General features: G+C 40.3%; 1 protein-coding gene across 2 annotated transcripts in view; it reads right to left on the reverse strand.

Moving 5' to 3' along the window:
• Positions 1-6679: 6679 nt before the first annotated feature.
• Positions 6680-22514, reverse strand: part of ABHD17B (abhydrolase domain containing 17B, depalmitoylase) — a 47152-nt gene continuing 31317 nt past the window's right edge. For both annotated transcript variants that reach the window (XM_088464064.1, XM_088464065.1), the window contains exons 3-4: positions 11920-12099; positions 6680-11605 (exon numbers count right to left, since the gene is read on the reverse strand). In XM_088464064.1, coding sequence (XP_088320190.1) covers positions 11386-11605; positions 11920-12099 — 400 coding nt within the window. In that variant the 3' untranslated portion in view covers positions 6680-11385. The remainder of the gene's footprint in view (positions 11606-11919; positions 12100-22514) is intronic.

Below are 22514 nucleotides of genomic sequence, written 5' to 3' on the forward strand. Positions count from 1 at the left end.
TGGACGTCTGTACAGACTGTCCATGCTGTACTGCTCAAGATGTGCAGCAACAGCTGCTTTTGGAAGTCTTCAGGGGCTGTAAGAGCCCCACTCTGCTACATGTGCTCCGACTCCTGGCCGGGCACTGAAAAAACTGATGGCCTTGGCTGGGGGGCGGGATATAGAGGAGGGACCCCAGTGCACCCTGGGAGGCTGAAGTTTTAACTCTGTGGTGCCCGTGCTGCTGCCGCATCGCCTATACCCCAAGGTATCCTGTGGATACCCTATGGACCCTGAAGTAGAAAAATAAATCACAATGATTACAAGTATTTTGTCAAATTATTGCCAAACCTATGTTTAATGGTGCGTATCCACTAGTAGACTGAAACGATTGAACGATTAGGACATTGTAATCGTGCAGTCGTTTCAGTCTGTGCTGTGCCTAGACTGAACGATCAGTTGTTCAGTGTAGGCACCCTCCCTCATCCCCGAACATGGCTAATCTGTCATTATTGGCAGATTGACCAGCATGTTCTGGCGATGATAAATGTCAAAATCGAACAGGGGGAGCGCACAACACTGGTCATTTTCGACATGAAACTGCCCAATTTGTGTCCAATTAACAATTAAGTTATCGTTCAATCGCTCTGTTTATTCAGGTAGGGGATACCCGCCTTAAGTTTCAGATATTTTCCAATGTCAGCAGACATTACTTTTTTATCTTTATAGTCTTTATTTCTTTTTTGGGGTGCTGGAGGGCAACAAAGCAGTCTATATTTTGGTAGAGATTTTAAATTACTTATTTTATATGAGCAAAAAAATGAGAAGTTAGTTTTCATGATGGTTTCCAAAATTATTTTCATGTAATCACTGCAGTTTTCTGAGTGGCTACCCAATGCTTGTGCTTTTTGCAAATGTTTACAATTTTCACCACAGTTCTAAGAAAACTATATAATATTTTATTATTTTAGTCCCAGTGTAATTGTAACTAAAGGTGATTCTAATCTTAAAATTAAAACCACGGGGGCGAATACATGTTATAACCAATTATTGATAGATTGTAAGCTTGCAAGCAGGGCCCTCTTACCTCTATGTCTGTCTGTTATTACCCTGTTTTGTTCTATCAATGTTTCCAATTGTAAAGCGCAACGGAATATGCTGCGCTATATAAGAAACTGTTAATAAATAAATAGTTTTGACATGTAGCTAATGGAAAAAATATTTTAACACCTTTAACATTACTTGTTGATCAGTGGCAAGAATGTGTTATTCCACAGAGCACAATTATCATTTTTCATGTGATGTCTTATGCTTGGTGCACCCTTGAAAGATGAGACGATGATCTAGCGATGACCAGTTACTATAGAATGATATATAGTGTCTGCATACACACTACACAAGCTCCCATATGATCACATGATATCACACGCGGGGAAAAACGTTACAGTACCGCATTGATTTATCTAATGTGCAGCACATCAGATAGGACGATGCGATATACTGTGTGTGAACCACAAATTGGGAGTACACACTACTTATATGATGGTAGTGCAGAGTGGTCACAAGTACCTTATTGCACGACAGATCGTGTAGTGTGTACCTAGTTTAAGGTGCATTTGGCAAGTGACTGATGCATTCCAACCGAACTGCACCACAGAATCTGCATTGGTACCTTCTGTACACAGTCTAATGAATCTACAAGCAGACTTGCAACAATAAATGAACTAATCTATAGGTTACTCTTGTCGTCGTTAGCACATTTAATGTAAGCTAAAGGCCCCCATACATCAGCAATTGATCGCAGCAATCGATTGAAAAAGGGAAAGATTTTTTTAAACAATCGATTGAAAAAGGGAAAGATTTTTATAAACAATCGATGTGCTTTTCCTTTTATGGTGTGTTGTAATATGCTTCTGTGGTGTCTCTACATAATGTAATTGTACAGTTCCTCTGCAGATCATATCTTTACACACAATGTACTGCACTAAACTAATAACATGTTTAGATGAGGATGTCCAACTAAACTCAAGAGGAAAAACATTAACATCTGTATAAAGGTCAATGGAAATGACTAATATCAGGGTATCCATTTCCTTCAATGATCTTGAAATAGCTTCAATCGCCTGTTTTGTTTGGATCACAAAACAATAAGTAATGTTTGCATTTTAAGTTATTAAAATTACGTAAGTATCTTAAAAAGAAGGTTGTAAAAGAGAGCTGATAGTGAGTGTGCAACATACTTGAATTTTTTTTTGTTTTATCAGGTCCCCTGGGAGATGCTGGATGTGGAGTCCATGGTAAGAGAATTAAGGGGCCTATCCATTAGCAGATCTTTCTCTACGATGAAAGACAAAAGATTTATCCCTTGAAAACTCCTGGGGCTGCGGTGACAGATATCTGTCAGGTACATGACAGATTTTTGCAAACGACGAACGATATTGCATGACATCATCCAGGGAGTGGATTTTTTTTTTCTTTAGGTTTCTATTAATTTTCATTAAAAATATCGTTCGTCGTTTACAGATTATAAACTGACAGATATTTCTAATATCCGCCAGTGATAAGCGATAATTGACCAACATGTTGGAGAGACGAAAGACACAATTTGTCGGCCGCAGGAGTGCGCAACTGTCATCGTTCAGGGCAGATACATTTGAATATATCATTCAGTCGTTCAATTTATCTGCTAATGGATAGGCCCTGAACGATATATCATTCAAATTTATCTGCAAATGGATAGGCCCCTTTAAGCCCCCGGACTGCTCACTTTTCTGGGGATGTGTGCAAATTCAGGAGACTAGTCTACTTTCTCAAAAGTTTGTGAAAGCTACACATAATTTAAGCGTCTCCCAGAAATTCCTGGAAAGTGTTAGAACAGTGCTACCTAGTTACAGATACACAGATATGCACCAGTCTAGGAAGAGTTCCAGGGGGTAGATGTATTAAATCTTTACTGGAAAAGTAGCGCTGTAACTAATCGGTTTCTAGATATTTTCTCTTTTTTTTTTTTTTAAAGTTTTTTTTAAACCCCTTCACTGCTGAAACTACTCTGACACGCTTCACATTCCAACATCAGCAATTATTCATACAGTACCATAGCAATTTTTTTCCCAAAAAGCTTCCAGAAAATACCAATAGTATGAAAGTGAACTCTAACTCTCACTAACTGCCACCAAGAAATACTTTGTGGTTCTAACTCTGATAACAGCAGAAAGCAAGATTCTAGACATAGGTTTCATAATAAAATCTGCTCTTGAGAATTGAGAACGAAAACACAGATAATGTGTAGTAATAATAAAGCACAGCATTTTAAAAACTAGAAATCTGCTGCATCAAATAATAGGCACCCCAAAATGTATTCAGGTTACAGAGGGGAAGTTCTGGGCATTTACTACTAGGAGGAAGATCATTTGAAAGAGTGGACTCCCCTCTTTCAAATTGGGGGAGCCACAAAGTGCACAGCTGGCATGATGGGGCGATTGGGGCATTAAGTTCACTCCCCATCCCCTGGCACTACTAGTATTTTGGCAGTGCTGTGTAGAATGGCACAACAAACACAAAAAGGGATCACATCATTTGAAAGAGGACAATACCTGCTCCAAGTGACTCACACCTGTTACACTTCTGAGCACCATGTGTCATTAAGTCCCATTCCTTCATCAAATGCAGCCAGCAAGGGTGGACTTTCAGATAAAGAATACAAATGAGGATAATTTTAAGTGATTAAGACCAGTAGTCCTTAGCATTACAAGGGCATTGTTTCAAGTTCGAAATGAACAGGGCTGATAGTGTCCTTATAACTTGAATGAATTACCTTGGTTACATCCATGACTTCTAAATAAACATGACTTCATTCTCCGGTTAGATTGACCTCCAGATCATATCTTCAATAGCACAGCTATAGCTGCAGAGGTCGATCATTCATACACACTGAACGACCATTATCGGCATCTGGCCGTGGGTCCCGCTGGCTGGGGGGCTGCTCCCTGCGGCCTCTGCTGCATGTGGACGGGCGGTTGGTTGACCGCCAGTACACACTTGCCGATGGACAGATATCTGCCATCGGCTGTACAGCACAGCCGACACGATAGGTCTGTGAACGACGTCGTTCACAGACATATCGCTGGTACACACTGGTCGACGAGCACCAGATATATTGGCCGGTCAATTGATCATCCAATATATCCATCACTGTGTACCCAGCTTTAGGGGGATGTGTACATCTGGATTAGGGATAGGTAGAGATGGACTAATACTGTTGTAATAACAAGGCACAGCATCACAAAGGAGGGTTAAGGATCTTTCAAAATGACTATTTGAGGTTTTGATGGCCTAGGCCAGGGGTGGGCAATAAGCGGCCCTCCAGCTGTTGAACAGTTTTAGCATGGCCACATAGCAAAACTTTAGAAAGGCATGCTGGGATGTGTTGTTCTACAATGGCTGGGGGGCTGCTAATTGCCCACCCCTAGCCTAGAGTGACTGATGTTGGAAGTTAAGTTAGTTGTAAACTGTATTTCTGACACGAATGGTTATTGTAATAGTTTGTACTGAATAATTTTAAATGTTTTGTAGCGTTAACATACAGTAGTGGAGCACTACAGAGATATAGAAGGCGCTAGTTCAGTATAAAAAAACAAAACAAAAAAAACCTTGATGTGCTCAGAGAGAGAACAGTTCTTGATAGGAGGGGAAAAAAATAAAAAAAACATAATATCCCTTTGTATAAAGTGATGCTGTTCCTATTTTAGGAAATGGTGTGAATCAGTAGTGGAACTTAAAATTATACCTAGCTGTAACAAAGCCCAACCATTGGGGCACTGGAACCAAACTTTGATCAAAAGCATGCACAGGACATGTGCAGAGGTTATTTTAGTTATCTACTACATTTATTTCACATAGTCAAAGCTAAATTGTAATGGTACTAGTCATCTTTTATGCCCCCTTCAGTTAAAAAGGCAAATAAATAAAAAAGTTCCAGGACATCTGAACTGTGCTTCATTTGTGTGAGATCTGGTGACTGTGGTGGCCACTGGAGTAGAAGGACCTCATTGTTATTGTTGAGGAAGCTGCTTTAAAAGCTGTGTTTTTTGACATGGTGCATTCTCCTGTTGGACATGGCAATTAGAGGATTGTTGACTGTGGTCATAAAGGGATGTGCATGTCAGCAATAATACTTGGGTAAGCTGTAGTATTTAAGTGCTGCTCAGTTTTTATGAAGGGGCCTAATGTATGCAAAGAACACATTTCCCACACCATCAGCTTGACCCTTTGACACAAGACAGGATGGATGTTTATGCCAAAGGCTGACCTCACCCTATACATGTTACAGCAGAAATTGATTAGACAGACCAGGCAATATTTTTCCAAAAATCAACTGTCCAGTTTTGGCAAGCCTGTAGCGTCAGTGTCATTTTTGTAGTGGACAAAAAACAAACCCATGAGGTCTTCTGCTGCTGTACCCATCCACTTTAAAGTTCAACTTAATCTGCCCTCAGACAGAGATGCTCTTCTACATACCATTATTTAAACACATGTTATTTCCATTACAGACATACTAATATATGATAGAGTTTTAGATGAATGTAGTCTACATATGGTTAGCTTTAATCTGAACGTTGTATAATTTTTAGTGGCTATAACAGATTGCTATATACTGTAGTTACAGACATGTCAAATTTACTTGATTTCCTACTGTACAGATTTCTATACTTTGTGTGGCTCCAAATGAAACCATTATTCCTATACATTTCTCTTTAAAGAAAGGTGGGCTGAAAAAGCCATTTACAAAAGGAAACCATTTCTCTAGCTGTAACTGCATCTTTTTCAGACTTAAACCGTATATTGACTACCTAGTGGGCAATGTCTTAAGAAAATTTATGTAGGAACAATTCTATATAGTAAATTTAGTAATATGACTGTACAGTATAGAGTACAACAAAACTTACTAACACCAATAAGTACTTCCCATGGATACAATTTTATTTTGTTACTGAAAATTGTACCAGAGTGGTCAGGCAGTTATTTAGGATATATACTTCCTGAAAAGAGACAAGTTGATGGTTTTCCTAACCATTAGGGACATTTTTCAAATGGAGACAATCCATGTATGGAGTCAGGAGGACAATCAAGGAAGTTTGCTTATTATTAACAGTATTAAAGGTTTGTAATGAGCTCAAGTTATAATTAATATCTTTGTAAAGGATTGTCATCAGACCTGTGACCCTACAGAAGAGAAAGGCCTTAAGCTGGCCACACACTAGACCAACTTACATCCAACCAGCCAACTTGTTGATTGGTTGGAATGAAAAACTGGTAAGGTATGGGAGTAAATGATGATCAGCAATTTGCTCATAAATGACAGAAAACAGATGAAAATGGTCGTTCAGACAAGTTTGTTAAATGTTTGATCTAAACTATTTATTCAAACAACAGTTTTGGTCCATTTTCCAGCATTTGGGAGCAAATTGCTGATTGTATTCCTTACCAGATTTTCATTCCAACCAATCAACAAGTTGGCTGGTTGGACAGATAATCTTTAGATGTGTGGCCAGCTTTAGACTAGCCATGAAAGGTAGCATGTGCCCAAAATGGTAAGGAATGCTGTGTCTATAGTGCAGATCTTTAACAAGATGCATTTTATCATACTAAACATATCAAAAGTAGTAGGAAAAACTCAAGGAATTACAGGCTTGTGGTTGCTTAGGTACATTCATACGTTCGTTTATTTGGTCATGTATTAGTATGTCATGTCAACTGTAGTTTTAGTCATATGTGCAGTAAAGCACCATATAATTCTGTACCTTTTTTTTTTTTTTTTTAAAGTATGCAAGTTACACATTTGTGGATATAAACATTTATGTAAAGTTATACAGTTGAGCTGACAGGCTTAAAAAGATGAGAATATAGTAGTGGTCTTAAAAGCTTGCACTCAAGTAGTTAAAGAAATCCCTTTTAAGTGTGCTGAAAAATAATTATTGGTGTCTGCAAGAATAGTGATCTTGGCTTCATACCTATAGGTGTAGTAAACAAAGAATGGGTTTAATATATTTAAAATAAAGTTAAACTTCTGCTTTGAGATTTGTGTAATTACCAAGATGAGTTTTCACAGCTAAACCTTGTCTGTGTTTGTGTAAATATACACATTTGAATAATATATAAAGTGTAAAGGTGGCCATACACTATGAGATTCAAAAGTTGGTCAGACCAGTTGTACAATTTCCCTTCAGATACCAGACAATTTGTATTTAAAACGGAACTATTTCACATTAGACCATACGATTTGATCAATCACATAAAAAGGACCTCATTCAGTGGCGGTCGTTAGATGCAAGCGGTCACTTCGGCCGCTTGCATCCTGTAGTGCCGCCTCTTGATAGATCGCTAAGCTGTGGGTTACCACCCACAGCTCTAGCGACCGACCAAGGTGATGGTCAAGAACATCGGGACCATCGGGGCTTGCGATGAGACCCCAAGGTTGGGTCTCAGCACTTGCAAGCCCCAGGGAGCTTCCTGCTCTGATCGAGCAGGAAGCTCCCCACTGACATCACTGCTGATGTCAGTGGGGCCGCCCCCAAACAGCAGGCGTTCCTTCGGGAACGTCTCCATTTGGTCAGCCACGCCCCCTGCCCGCCTCCCAAACGGGGCGAGCTGTCACTCACCATCGACAGCTCGCCCCCTTTGGTGCGAGACCCCTAGCGACAGAGTGCCAGTCACTAGCCGGGACTCGCGCATGCGCACGTCATAGCCGGCTCTGACGTGCGCATGCCCAGTGGGGGAACATCGATTCCGGGTTGCGAGCTATCAACGCTTGCGACCGGGTTTGAATGAACCCCAATCAGTTGATATCTCTCTGCAAAACCATCTGATCTGCAATCCAACTAGACGACGGCGGGGACACGCATCGGGGTCACAGAAGACTAAAAATACAACTATTTTCAAATGATTGGTCTGTCCAACCTGTAGAAACTGCTCAAATCGTGTGATCAATTGTCCCGTGAATGGCCAGCATTAGAGTGTAAAATGTGTGTAATTCTGCAAGGGATGCATGGTGAATCCATGTTCGTGTGAAGGCTTTGACCATTATGTGCCAGATTCGTAAATGAACTTCACTGTTCACTAGAATAGGGGTTTAACTGTGCATTGCCGACTCCATAGCCAAATTTGCATATGCCACAGAGTAAAGGCCTCCATTTGCTTCTTGTCAGAGCAGAGAGGGAAGTGCCATAGTGGCCACAGCATTCAACATAGTTCCGCCACTGCTGGTCGGTCTTATTTCACAGAATTCTCCAGGTCTCTATTTCTCCCATCTACAGTACTAAACTCTCAGAAACCACCTCTACCAAAGTAAATTAAGATGTATAAAACATGCTGACAAACTTTCACTACATGTGTTGAATTGGACATTCCCTACACCATATACTGTACATCATTAACATTGATCACATAGAAAGTTTTATCCTCATTTAGCATCTGTAAAAAATACTATATCACACTGTACTGCAACTCAGATTTCAGGTGCATTCATGAGCCAGACAAATAAGACTATGAATTAGGTTAAACAACATTTGTGCCTAATCATCCTATAGCTGTGTGGACTTTTGCTACTGCTGCCTTTAAAAGTAAAGTCTGATGTGAATTTGTTTTTTGTTAAACAGGTACAAGAATAGGTTGGATAATACACACAATTAGTTTTCACTATTGCAGAGTCTATTTCAAGGCTTATTTGGCTTAAGGGAAGTCAGTAATGATGAACAGTTACATTTCTTAAAAAAGTTAAACCATATGGTGCAGCAGAACACTACGGGGTATACTTACTAGAGCTTGATTTTAATATCGATGAAAATCTATCAACATTAATTTTGTATCTGGAGCTAAAATCACACATTTGCCAATACTTGTACGAACAGACAATTTTTGTTTTTATGTGCGATTTATCCCCAGAAACTATGATTTTGCATCAATCAAAATCAACCTTTAGTAAATATACCCCTACATACATTTCAGTAGTTCTAAAAATGTTTGTCATTTTGTGGTTTGGCCCATTTTAAAAATAAATAGCTGAAAAGCCTGATTTTTAATATGGACACAGCAACTGACAAAAAAAAGTGCAACATGTATAGTCGATATAGATTTTACTGGGTAACATCTAAACCAATGCAAGTCTTTATAATACATATTAAAACTGTATACAATCCCAGACAGCCACAACAGTTATTACACTAAATAAGGCCTTTATATGTATCCACAGTGTATTATCCATTCACAATTGTACTACATACCATTAAATTGTAGTTGCATTCATCATTGACATTTTAAGTAAATTTAAGTTGAAGGACAGGCAACTTCATGAAAACAGACAAAAAACACTCACATTACTGTGTTGATAAAAAAAAAAAAAAAAAATGACCTTAGTCTGTAAATTGATATGAAAAGAAAAAATGAAATGGAAAAAAAACAAACAAACAAAAAAAAAAACCATACACCTCCTATAATTTATATAGTATGCAACTTTTATGAAAGAAAAAAAAAAAAAAAAAAAGTCTGTTATGTTAGAATCAATAAATGTTTTAAAGGCCAGTGAGGTCAACAAAATCTGCCTTGTACTGCACGAGTGATCTACACAAGGTGAGCATGTAGAGGCTCTGTGGCAGCAATTGTACAGACTTGGCCAGTTGTCAGTGATATCAGAACAGGTTATTAAGTTTATGCCCTCCCCCCATCCCAACATTTGCTATAAAAACAGCAGCTTATTGTCACGTTTGGTTTCAGTGCAAGCACACTGGGCTGTAGTCCAAACGTCAAAGGCTGCATGAAAACCCCTACCAGCTGTAATGAGAGTTTTTGGCCAAATGAGTTTGGTCTGCCAGTGTAGGAATTCAGCACGTTGTTGCTCAGCAACAGCAGTTACAAAGAGTTTATATTCCCTATAAGATTACTCTAGCATAGTGGCAGCAGAGAGATCCTAGCACTCACAGGGCGAGAAAGTCTCTCTTATACAAGATATCCAGGTCTGTGGTGTAAGATTAATATAACAGAAAAAACAACATTACAAAAACAAACCAAAAAAAAAACCAAACAAAAAAAAAAAAAACACTTAAACCAGCAGTTTTGTTAATAAAAATAACACTGCCAGGATGACACTGTTATTTGTGTACAATAGTAAAAAAGTGCAATCAAGACAATGTATGTGAAAGCTTACTAAGAAAAAAAAAAAAAAAAATTGTCCACTCAAGTAATTTCAGTATTGTACTAGTGGTAATGATCGTATGTGGGCTACACCGTCCCATAAGACAGTTGTTCATAGTTCAGTATATGAAATCACAGCATCTAGTGTAGTATTTTCAATGTCAGTGCCAAGTGGATCTTGCAGTGCTTCCTAGAGCAGAAAATCTTGGAACGGCTAGTAGGAAATACCTGGAAGAATTTGGCAACAAGTTTCTGCTCACTTGATATGTTTTACAAAATGATTAAAAAGAAAATCAAAGCTCCTACAACAGGCGTTTTAAAGTACATTTGATAAAATTAACTTCTTTATTTTAAAGCCTGCACAATTTTTAGATGGGCTATCCTTCTGAACATGATGATAGAGTGATTACAAGAATCAGCATGCCATCAAATAAGTAACACTAAATCTAGTACCAGTTGGTATGGCTGTATCAAGTTGATACAATGAGCTACTTCATAGACCTCATAGTAAAACTGTACACATACCAAAATAAAAATTAGATTATATACTATACACAAATGTACAGAGGCCTGACCTGCACAATAAGTGTAATTCCACATTCTAATACTGGAATAAAATAAAAAAAAAACCAAACCCTTCATTGCCGGTGTGAAAAGGGGATTTCTATTCAGAGGTAATTTTCCTCATTGCTAAGGCACACCTCTGCATCTGTGGTGGTCGCTCTTGGTTAGCAATATCCACTATTACCAGCGGGACCACTATGACGATTGGCAAATCTGAAATGGTCTGGACAACATGCAGTAGTGTTGAGACTGGTGTTGAAGCAATGGCAGTAGTCTATATGGTGGTTTTCAATGGTAGACTTGCATATAACAGTGGTCTCGCTGGCTTTAACTATGGTAATGTCGGGGTACAAAGGAGCTTTCGTTATAATACAAATCAGGACCAGGACAACATTGTGAAAAATATCCTCATTAGTAGTCCCTAGATAACATTTCCCTTAATGATTTACCTGTAATCTGTTAAGCACCCTACATGATTTACAAAAAGGACCAGGTTTATAACAGAACGCTCTTCTATGGCTCACAGTCCAGGAGAGAGAGAGTGGGGAAAAGAGAAAACATGGTCGTCTAAGCCATTTGGTGGCCAAGGAGAACTGCAATGCACTGCTGTGAAACTTGATACAGACCTTCAGGATTGTGTTTTATCAAAGTTGTAGTTTACAAATTTACAAGCTCTTGTGTGACAAACTGTTTCAATCGCTCAAGGTATTGTCCATAAAGTTCCACATCATTATGTCCTGCTCCTTCCACCCAGAGTGGTTCCACCGGCCTCTGGCAACGCTCAAACAGTGCCAGGCCATGTGAAAAGTCAATGACTTCATCTTCTGTGCCGTGGATTATCAGGACTGGGGAAGTTATTTTGGATATTTTGTCAATGCTGTAAAAAAGAAAAAGGAGAGCACTACTTGTCAAGCACAAAACATTTACAATTCATAACATTAAATTTACAATTCACAAGATCAAAAAACACATGAAATTGAATGATTACAAGTCATAATGTGAGGCATACTAACTACAAACCTAAGTGCAAAAATATTGTGGGGTTCTCCCCAATTAAATCACCATTGGGCAAGTCTCTACCAACCAAAACGTAAAGGGTGGATAGCACTGCACTGGCATTGGTGGCTGTAATTTTACCACCTGAAAATATGCGAAACAATTCATCAAAGATTCCAAAAGAGCAATACTCACTTTGGGAATGCATCAAAACAATAGGTTTTCTTTGTGTCTGGAAAGGCTACCCTCATTCCAGACGTCAGGGGTGAATGGAGAATCACAGCAGCACTTTCATATCGAGCAGCAAGATCCACAGACGGGACAGTTCCTATGCTCTGGCCATATATAATAACATGCTCTGGACGTATACCATACCTAAAAAAAAAATTAAATAAAAATTATTTTTCTTTTACTTTTCATGGTTTAATCAAGTCAAAGTGAGCCATTTATTATCAAACCACTGCAATGCAAAGGTTATCTTCAACACCATGGGCCAAATGTAATTGGGTGAAAGTTTAGAAAATGTGACAGTTTAGCAATAAACTCACTTTTTAAACTCTGCTAACGAAATAGAGTCAGAGAACAGGCAAACTCACATGTTTTTCAGGCTAAAAAAACCTCACGATTTAAAAAAAAACTCATCCAGATGTTTTCCCATTTTGAAGATAAAACTCAACCAATTTGAGTTTACAGCTAACCTCTCACATTTCCTAAACGCTCATCCTATTACATTTAGCCCCAGGTCTTAAATAAAGCTACAAAACTGCAACACACTGAGATCTACCAGAGTGTACTTAAAACAATGTTGAAAAATCTATACATGCCTTTAGCCTATACCACAGATCACACTGTCAACAGACAGTGCTAGTAGCATTTATACCTCTGTGTAGCTAGAGAACATGATGCCCCGGCTCAACATTTAAAATTCTATAGTACATGCATTCTGCAAGTTATAAGTGTGGCAGCGCTGGCATGAAAAAGGGTATAAGATCTGTATAAAGAACAATGATTCCATACATATTATGACTTCTAACAAATCTTAAACTATAAAACATGTAGATATTGTTTTTGGTAAAAATGTTCACCAGTTAGAGAAATTGAGGAATTTTCCCCTCTCATCCAAAGACGCCCCAGCTTTTTGCCATTTGGGAAACAAAAATCTATGGGGTAAATGTAACAGTCTGCGGACTGCAGGCATCGCAGAGTTCTGTGCGAGTCTGCCCGATGTTTTAAAATAGCAGTCATTTCAAAGGCAAAATTAACCAGGTTTTGCCTTTTAAGTGACTGCTACTTTAAAAAGTATTGCATGAAAAAACGCTGATGCCAGGCTATTACAATTACCCCATGCATTTTTGTATTTACTTTTAATTTTTAGGGCAGGCATCCACAATATCTAGGTTTATTATTTTTTTTAGTACACATACAATACACAGAAAAAAAACTTGTACATAAAATACTAGATTAATAAAATAAAATAGTAAAATTGCTGTGAGGCTGCCAGCCCTTCCCGCAAGAGGAGGAAGTTAAGAGGATGCATCAAGTACAGTGGATACATCAAGTACAGTGGATACAAAGTAGCTTATGCAATTTTGTAAACTTAAAGCTAAACTAAAGCTGGGTACACAGACAATGTCGTTACGATTTGGCCAAATCATAACGACATATCTTGCAGTGTATGCACGATATGCGCCTTCCTACGGGTCACATGCAATATGGTTTCTGAAAGACGAAGACCATCTCCTGGATCCACTTTTTCAGGAGGATATTATCCATCTCGCTAGGATTGGTTTGCAGAGCACCAGACTGACGTGCCAAATCTCACGTGGCACTCAATTCGCCAGATCTCAATGTGATTGAAAAAATTTGGGACATGTTGGAATGGGTTGTGAAGAAGAAACAAAACACCCTCCGAATTTGGCTGCATTGAAGGACCACTTAGTCGTTGAATGGGCGCAATGCGTTATGAATGTGATGCAGAGTCATATTGATAGCATGCCTCGGAAAATCCAAGCTGTCATTAAAGCAGGTGGTGATGTAACGCCATATTTTAACATCTAATGTGAGCATTCCATATTATTTTGTTTTTATATTAACTAATCTCTTTACATTGGGTTAAAAATAATTTTTTTCCTTATTCTGGAATATAAATTCATGTGAATACATCTGTATCTTCGATAGCTTGTCACAGTTCTGACAAGTGGCTGATGCTTTGCATAGGTGTGTATGCCAGTGTGACTAGAGACCAATTTATATAAGTCAGGTTAATTTGTGTTGAAGCAAATCTTAATTTCCAGATGGCTACTGCCAATATGACTTTAGCTAGAGGAATAAAATGATCTGTTAATAAGATCAACAAAACCAACATAGTTTTAAAGCCACTTTGTGACCATAACATTCACTGACAAAATGAATAAAATATTACATTTCTACATTTTCAATATAAAATGCATTTAATTTCATGCCATATATCTTTTTTGCACTTAAATTCTGTATTAAGCTCAGGCTGTCCATGGATACTACTGAAGCAGGATTTAATGTTAAATTGTAATAAGAAATCTGAGCGATCAAAGCCAACCAGATGCCCGATGGAGGTATATAGTGGGCGGCCGTACACAGCACGATTTGGTGTATGGCCATGCAATATACCCTTCCATCCCGCATTCACCTGCATGCCGTGGTTGGGCCACCTGCACGCAGCACTTCAGATGGGACGACCCAGTTGACGCACGTAAACACATGATTGAGGGCGCACAGTGAGCGGTATGGACGACATTCTACCCCGCATTGGAACGACATATTGTCCAATATATAGCTTGATGTGTACCCTGCCTAACATGAAGTAGCCAGAGAGACATGTAATGGCATGAGAACAGTGGAAGTGAACGCAGGCAGTACAGAGAGGGGGAGATGCAGAGGATGTATTTAGAGCAAATGTGGAAAGTCCACTTTTACTGTATTTTGAAAGAGTTTCAGATCTTTAGAACAAACTAATTTGATTTAATTCATACTAGCATCCCAGTTTTCAAGGATGTTTAGTACTAAACTTGGGGGGGGGGGGGCGGATTACTGTATACTCCACACAAAAAATAAAAAAATTACACCACACACTATTTCTGTGTTCATCTTTTAAATATTTTAAAACAAGTTCCATTAAGCTGGGTAGACACCCATCAGATATATCTGCAGATGATGGTCGTTCATATACACTAAACAATCTGTCATCTGTCCGCGAGTACCACAGGCCGGGGGTTGTGCGGCGACACCCTCCCCGCGGCCTCCCCTGCAGGTATATTGGGCATCAGCTGTGCAGCACAGCTAACGCGATATGTCTGAACGACGTCATTCACAGACATACGCTGGCCAACGCACACAAGATATATTGGCCGATCAGTTGATTGGCCAATATATCTGCCAGCATATACCCAGCGTAACAACAAAACAATCGTAAAGTTTAATTATTTTAAAATACAAGTAGTACAGTAACAGGAAATAGGGGTTGGACCACTTACCAGAAATACTAAACGCTTGCAGATAGATTAGCAGGGACGTTCTGCTCAGCAAAACTTGAAGGATCAGGATGGCAGATTTTAGCTCAGGACCTGCACTATCCTGCTTTCGACACCAGCACAGCAGTGTTTGTATGGTGTGGGAAGCACTGTGGTGAAGGTCATGGCTAGAGCTGGTATTTTTATGTAGTATGTTAAAAAATATGCACAAAAATGTAATATCAATTAGCATAAAACTGGGTACACACTATACGATGTATACCCAGTGACTGAACGTCACTATGTAACAATATATCGAGTGTGCAGTATACACAAGATCCGGTGTACAACGGCGCAATATATTGTTACATGCTGCATGTAGCACCATGGTGCCGTTCCATCTACTGAGCAGCACAGGAGATGGAACGATGCAATGAGCAACCCCTGTGCATGCGCAGTCGGGTGTACACACTATACAATCCACAATATATCGTTCTAATCCACATCGGAGCGATATATCGTATTATTATCATCATCCTTTATTTATAAAGCACCTTACACAGTATATAAATGAGCACACAAGAAAAACAGTTAATAGTAACACAAAACAATGTGGGACAAGGACATGGTTTATAAACATAGCTGCATAATACAAGCAGCAGGACATGAGCAACCAGGTGTTAGGTGCCGTTGTGGAGAGTTAGGAGTAAATTATACTATAAGTAGGGGGAGGAGAAGCACATGAGGGACGAGGGATCGTATGATATGTCTTCTAGTGTGTACCCAGCTTAAATTTAATAGTAACCACTAAATATTTATTTAAATATTTGCAGAAAAATTCCAGCTCTATCGTGAGCTGTTCTGTCACTTGGGCAGACACGTTTCATTAAGGAAGCACAGTACAGGCTGTCACTGAAGTGAAAATGCCACAAAAGTTCTCAATGTATTTAGAGTTTAAAATAGAAAAAAATGGAATCCCTAAAAATTAAATTAAAACAGATCATTTACCCTTGTACTTGAAGATATGTTTAACCATTTAACAGACCATTTAAAAAAAAAAAAAAACTAAATGTTACTGAAAAAAAATATGTTGATTTCTTAATAAGATGAACTTTTTTTTTTCCTAAATGAATGTAAATATTTTATTGGAAAGAGAACGCCTCTCCCCCTCGTGTTCAAAGCACCCATAGTAAAATTACCTCCCATTGGCAATATACCCCTCTCCACTCAGCAATTGTTATCCATTAACATTACGCCTCACCCCTAGTGGTAAAATACACCTTGTTGTATAAACCCCCACACGTGGTGTAATACATCTGTTCTGTACCACTCACTTGCCCCAGAGTCCAATGACTAATTGGGCAATACCACCCCTCCCCCATCCTCCACACTCAAGTAGATGGGGCATTATCACTTTCTTTCCAACACAGGCAAAGCAGCGAAGGGTGTGTCAGGGGAACTGAATCTGTACCCCCCCTGCGCACATGTGCAAAACGGATTTCCTTTCTAAAAGCCAGGAGTCACAGCAGGGTGGCATGGTTGCATGGGATGTGACCAGGTTAGCTAAAGCCCAGCTTGTTGCAGTGGCATCCCATGCGACCATACCAGTTAAGTGATAATAGGAGACAAGAAGCAATTTTTATGTTTGGCCTATTTTGAACACAAGACAAACCCATTTTTGTAACCAGACTTCTGTAACTGCTCCATGAGGGAGTATAGTAATCAATAAGGGGAAAGGACATTGTTCCCTTATTCAGAGATTATCTTCAGCAGCATTTTATTAAGTTGTATTTTGCAGCATTTAGCATGTATAGTGGATCCTAAGATTTTTGTTAATCCTAACTATTTAGTACAGAGGAGCACAACCTGAGGGCCATAATGTATAATTACTTTTGAGTGTCACGTACAGTTCTGGTCAACATTATTGAAACCCTTGAATTTTAAGTACATCATGCTTTTATTACCAGTTATTTATATCACATCAGTCCGTGCCTCAGTAGAGTTTACAATCTATGGGGTTGATGCATCAAGTAAAGAAATCAGTGGAGAAGCTCCCCATAGCAACCAATCAGCATCTTTCATTTTATAGAATGTACTCTTCAGCCGATTGGTTGCTATAGGCAACGTTTCCACTCTTAATTGGTTGATACATCAACCACATGTACCCACACCATATTCCCACTGATATCTGTGGTGCTGACGGGAAGGTAAGTTTTGTGAATGGGTACAAGGTGCGTGGTGTGTGTTAACTACACACCCTGCACCCATTATAGATACGCTGGCAACAGTCAATTTTATAGAAGATCAATAAACTTATATATATAAAAAAAAAAAAAAAAAAGTAGAAGGACTTTACAGTCAGGTTTAAAATGGTTTTACAAAAGTCAAAGAGTGGGTACAACATCTAACTTGCCTCCGGGCAACGGAGATGAAATTATGACACTGAATGCAGCTGTTATTTTATAAAAGTCTCATATTTGATGCCATTTTTTTCCCATACACTATCTTCGTTCTTTGTTGAACTACAGATTTTTGTTTTTAAACAAAAAAATAAATAAAATATAATTCTCTTTCTGCTACTACAATCACACTTTTTTTTTTTTTTTTAAAACACACCGGAACGCGGTACGTTTGGGTGCAAAGTACAGTGTTTCCCCGATAAGACCTACCCCGAAAATAAGCCCTAACAAAATCCCCATCTTGTCCGAGCCCTGCGCTACACTAAAATGCCCCCAGCTCCGCTCCCCCCGCATGAAATGGATGCCACTGTTAAAGATTTAACAGTGGCATCCAATCACAGCTGCAGTGTCACTCTCACAGTGAGCGCGCGGCAGTTGGCGTGCGTGGCAGCGCCATTTACAGCAGCGCCAGAGGAGAGTAGAGAAAAAGAGGAAAAAAAATACAGGTAAGTAAAGAATTGTAAAGCAGGACGGAGGGCATGATGGGGATGAAAACAGGACTGAGAATTGGGATATGGACACTTATGATGTTGTTGAAGATGAAGATTGAATAAAGGTAGATTTCTTTGTTCACACTTACCTGTTTATTGAAATTGCTGTCAATATTAATTAAAATAAGCCCTACCCCAAAAATAAGCCCTATGGAGTTTTTTTGACCCAAAAAAAAAAAAAAAAAAGAGACTGTCTTATTATCGGGGAAACACGGTAGTTTCTGCTCCGGGAGGTGAAGAGGTAGGATCTCGAACTTGCTATGGTTGATTCTATAACCTAATTTGGATAATTCTCTAAATAGATTGGGAAGGGAAGTGAATGGTTTAGTCAGAGTAAGGAGCACATCATCAGCGTATAGAGAAAGTGTATGCTGGGAATCACCAACAGTGACACCGGTGATGTCCAGGTTAGCGTTAACTCGCCTGGAAAGGGGTTCAATGGTAAGTGCAAATATAAGGGATGAGAGAGTGCAGCCCTGCATGATCCAGTTTGTAATGTCAAAAGAATCTGAAAGCAACCCCTCTGCAAGAACAGCGGTAGAAGGATTATGGTAAAAGGACTTTAATCAACTGTAGAAATGTAACCGGAAACCAAATCTGAGGAGTGTTTGAATTATGAGTGGCCAAGAAACCCTGTCAAGAGACTTCTTTTATAAGGTAAGCACCAGTGAAAGTAGATTACGCACATTAATACGATGAACGTCTATTGTGCACCAAGCATTATCGAGTGCCTGTCTGGACGGGATAAAGCCCATCTAATCAGGGTGAAGAGAGCTGAAAGCCTATTCACAAGAATTTTGGCAAAATTTTTTTAAATCTTCACACAGTAATGAGATAGGAACCAGAGTGTATTTCCTGTGGTTCGCAGAGGAAAACGTAAACAGAAGTTAGCACAATAGTGTCCAAAGACGGGTTAGGAAGTAAACCTGAAACACCTCTAGGTGATGAAGAAGGAACAAGAGAATGTGCAGAGTAAAAAAAATACTTTAAAAAAAAAAAAGAATGGAGGCTAGATTAAGTACAGAGAACTGTGTAACCGAAACCTCCTGAATGTGACCCAATAATCAAAGGTGAGCAATAAAATTGATAAAGTGGAATACCTATAAGACCATGGAGAAGGGAGAGTAGCCCAATACGGGGGCCTAAACTAAAAAAGGTTGAACATTTGGATAATTAGAAAACTAAAAATAACAAAAATTACTTAAGCGTGTAAAAACCCAAAAGACTTCTATGAAACAGAAAATATCAAGATGACAGCAAATCAATATAGGTAAAATGTAGTGCGTATCTTGTACAATATGGAGAGTGCTATTGCAAAAGGGAGAGCGATTTACCCACGGTGAAAGGGTAAATACATAGAGTACCCGTGGCATCTCAGGGACATTGATAAAAAGAGCAAGGGTAAGGGGTTTAATATCCCATACATGACAGCACTCCAGTGCTCTCCACAATTATTATTGATATAGATATAGCCAGACCAAATGAAGATGGAGATGGTTTACCAGTTCATAGTAGGTCTCATCAAGTTTTAGCAAGATGTCCTCGTAGAGGATTGTATGGTTATACTGGCTGAATAGAATCACTTTAAAACAAGCCAAAACCCTTTTGCTTTCAAAGTGCAGTGCAGGGATATCCAATCCTGGTGGCTGTCAGGGTATTGTAGTCTTTGCTTAATGCTTTTCGCTGAGTAGCGCTCAGCTCCTTCAGAGAAAAGGTAAAGGCCTAGCAGTAGTTGGCTGTAACATCCCAAACAGGTACAACAGTCAGGTCATAGGGAGCACGAATGTGAGCAACAAAACAAGGGCAATAGGTCTCTGGAGACTTCAGGGGTCAGAGCAAAAGGAGAGATCCAATTCTTCAAGATGAGTCAGGAGGTCCTTGTCATCCCTGGGGTCTCTGATGATTGACTTGCCACCAAGGCAAACCATAAGCTTGAATGGGAACTAAAGATAGTGGATACATCTAGCTCGCAGGGCCCTGGTTAAATCTGAGATCTTTGCTTAACTATTGTTAAAGGAGCGAGGTCCTGATATATGCCAAACTTCAGTTCTATCATATAGGATGTGAGGTTTACCTGGTGTTTGAGCCAAGCGGAGTTCTGCATCTATATAGGAGAAGACATTTAAAAAAATAAACCCATCTCTTGGAGGTTGGCTCTCTCGAAATTTACGTCTGAGAGCCCGGTGGGCTCGATCATAATGGTAGCTTACATGAGCATGATGGTGAAAGTAAGTTTCAAAGCTGTATGGAAACAAAGAAAGCAGTAGTGTGATGCAAGTTGCAGGGAGCAGTAATGAAAAATGAGAGTTATGGTAAAACTTACCTTTGTTAACTCATTTTTCAAAGTCCATAGGTAGACCTTGGGGTGTAGGTGGTGGTCGAGGACCGGGCACCACTCAGTTAAAGCTTTCAGCTCCCAGGATGCACTGGTCCAACCCCCTAAACCCTTCCCCGAGCCAGAGGCACCTCAGTTCATGACAAGCCAAAGGCCGGAAGAGGAGAAGAGAGAAGGAAGACTAGCAGACACGAGAATCACTCACGTAGGAGACTGGAAAACGGTGACCAGAAACAGCCCATATGAAGCCGGGTGCGTCAGGGTGGGTGCCCTGTGGACCCTATGGACTGCAAAGAAAGTTAAAAAGGTAAGTTTTACCACAACTCATTTTCTTTTTCAGGGTCTATGGGGCCCTAAAGGGAGACCTTGGAGATGTCCCAAAGGAGTCATTTAAGGGTGGGGACGCTCCTAAGCCGAGAGGAGAATCTGGCGCCCAAATGAAGTATCCTGAGAGGCAAATGTATCAAAGGCATAAAACCTCTGAAATGTATGGACAGAGGACCACGTGGCCGCCTTACAAAGCGGTTCAGCTGAGGCGCCACAGCGAGCTGCCCACAAAGGACCCACAGAGCGAGCAGAAACAGTAGCCGGTACAGGAAGGCCTGCCTGCATGTAAGCTTGTGAAATAGTCATGCGAAGCCATCTAGCCAATGTCTTCTTGTGAAATCCAGAGCGCACAAATAAGGAGTCGAATCTCCGAAGGTAACTGGTACGGTCCACTTATATCCTGAAGGCACGGACCACATCCAAGGAGGCCTCACCTACCGATAGGTCTGGTGATTGAAAGGCCGGGACTAAAATTTCCTCATTAATGTGGAAACTAAAACTACTTTAGGAAGGAAGCCAGGGTGAATCCGAAGCACAGCCCTGTCCTGATGGAATATCGGAAATGGGGAGAGACAGGAGAGCGCCCCTAAATCTGACACCCTTCTGGCAGACACCATAGCCAGAAGAAAAGGTCTTCGCTGTGAGCCACTTGAGTTCCATAGAATCCAGGGGTTCAAACGGAGGACCCTGGAGGGTGCAAAGCACTACTGTCAAATCCCATGGAGCCACTTGAGGGACAAAGGGAGGTTGTATACGGAGGACACCCTGGAAGTAGGTGTGGATATTCGGAAGTGGAGCAAGTCTACGCTGGAACCAAATGGCTAGATCAGAGACATGCACTTTCAGTGAGGCCAGGCGGAGTCCAAGGTCCAATCCAGCTTGAAGGAAGGCCAGGACTCTGGAAATCATGAACACTTGGGGGGGGGGGGGGGGGTCGTAGCTTCTGTTACGACACCATTGGAAATATGTATGCCACACCCTGTGGTAGATCCGAGCAGAGGCTGGCTTACGCGCTCTGAGAATAGTTGTCACTACGGAGTTAGAGAATCACTTGGACCTTAGGAGGGATGTCTCAAGAGCTACGCCGTCAAAGACAGACGACCCAGGTCCGGGTAAAGGCAAGGGAAGGGAATAGGTACGCAAACTGGAAGGTCCACTTCACTGATAATGCGTCTACAAAAGGTTGCCTGGGCATCTCTTGTTCTGGACCCGTACACTGGCAGTTTGTGATTGTGTCGGGAGGCCATGAGGTCCACCTCTGGGAGGCCCCATCTGCTCACTAGGAGTTGAAAAACCGCATGGTGAAGAGACCATTCCCCGGGATGGACGTCGTGACGGCTGAGGAAGTCTGCTTCCCAATTGAGAACTCCCGGAATGAACACAGCAGAGATGGGCGGGAGGTGACCATCGGCCAATGTCAGAATGCGTGACACTCCTGTCATTGCTGCCTGACTTGAGTGCCTCCTTGATGATTGATGTAAGCCACTGTTGTGACATTTGTCTGACTGTACTTGTACAGGTTTTCCGTTAAGTATGTTCTGGGCCAGTATGAGGGCCCTGTAGACAGCTCGAAGTTCTCATGTTGATTGGTAGGTTGATTCGACCGATGTCCAGCGACCCTGAAAGGAGTGTGGACCGGGCACTGCGCCCCAGAGACTGTTGTCCGTTGTTAGAAGTACCCAGTCCAGGATCC

This window comes from Taudactylus pleione, unplaced genomic scaffold, assembly GCF_031769625.1.
Source record: "Taudactylus pleione unplaced genomic scaffold, aTauple2 ptg001573l, whole genome shotgun sequence".
NCBI classification, from domain to species: Eukaryota; Metazoa; Chordata; class Amphibia; order Anura; family Myobatrachidae; genus Taudactylus; species Taudactylus pleione.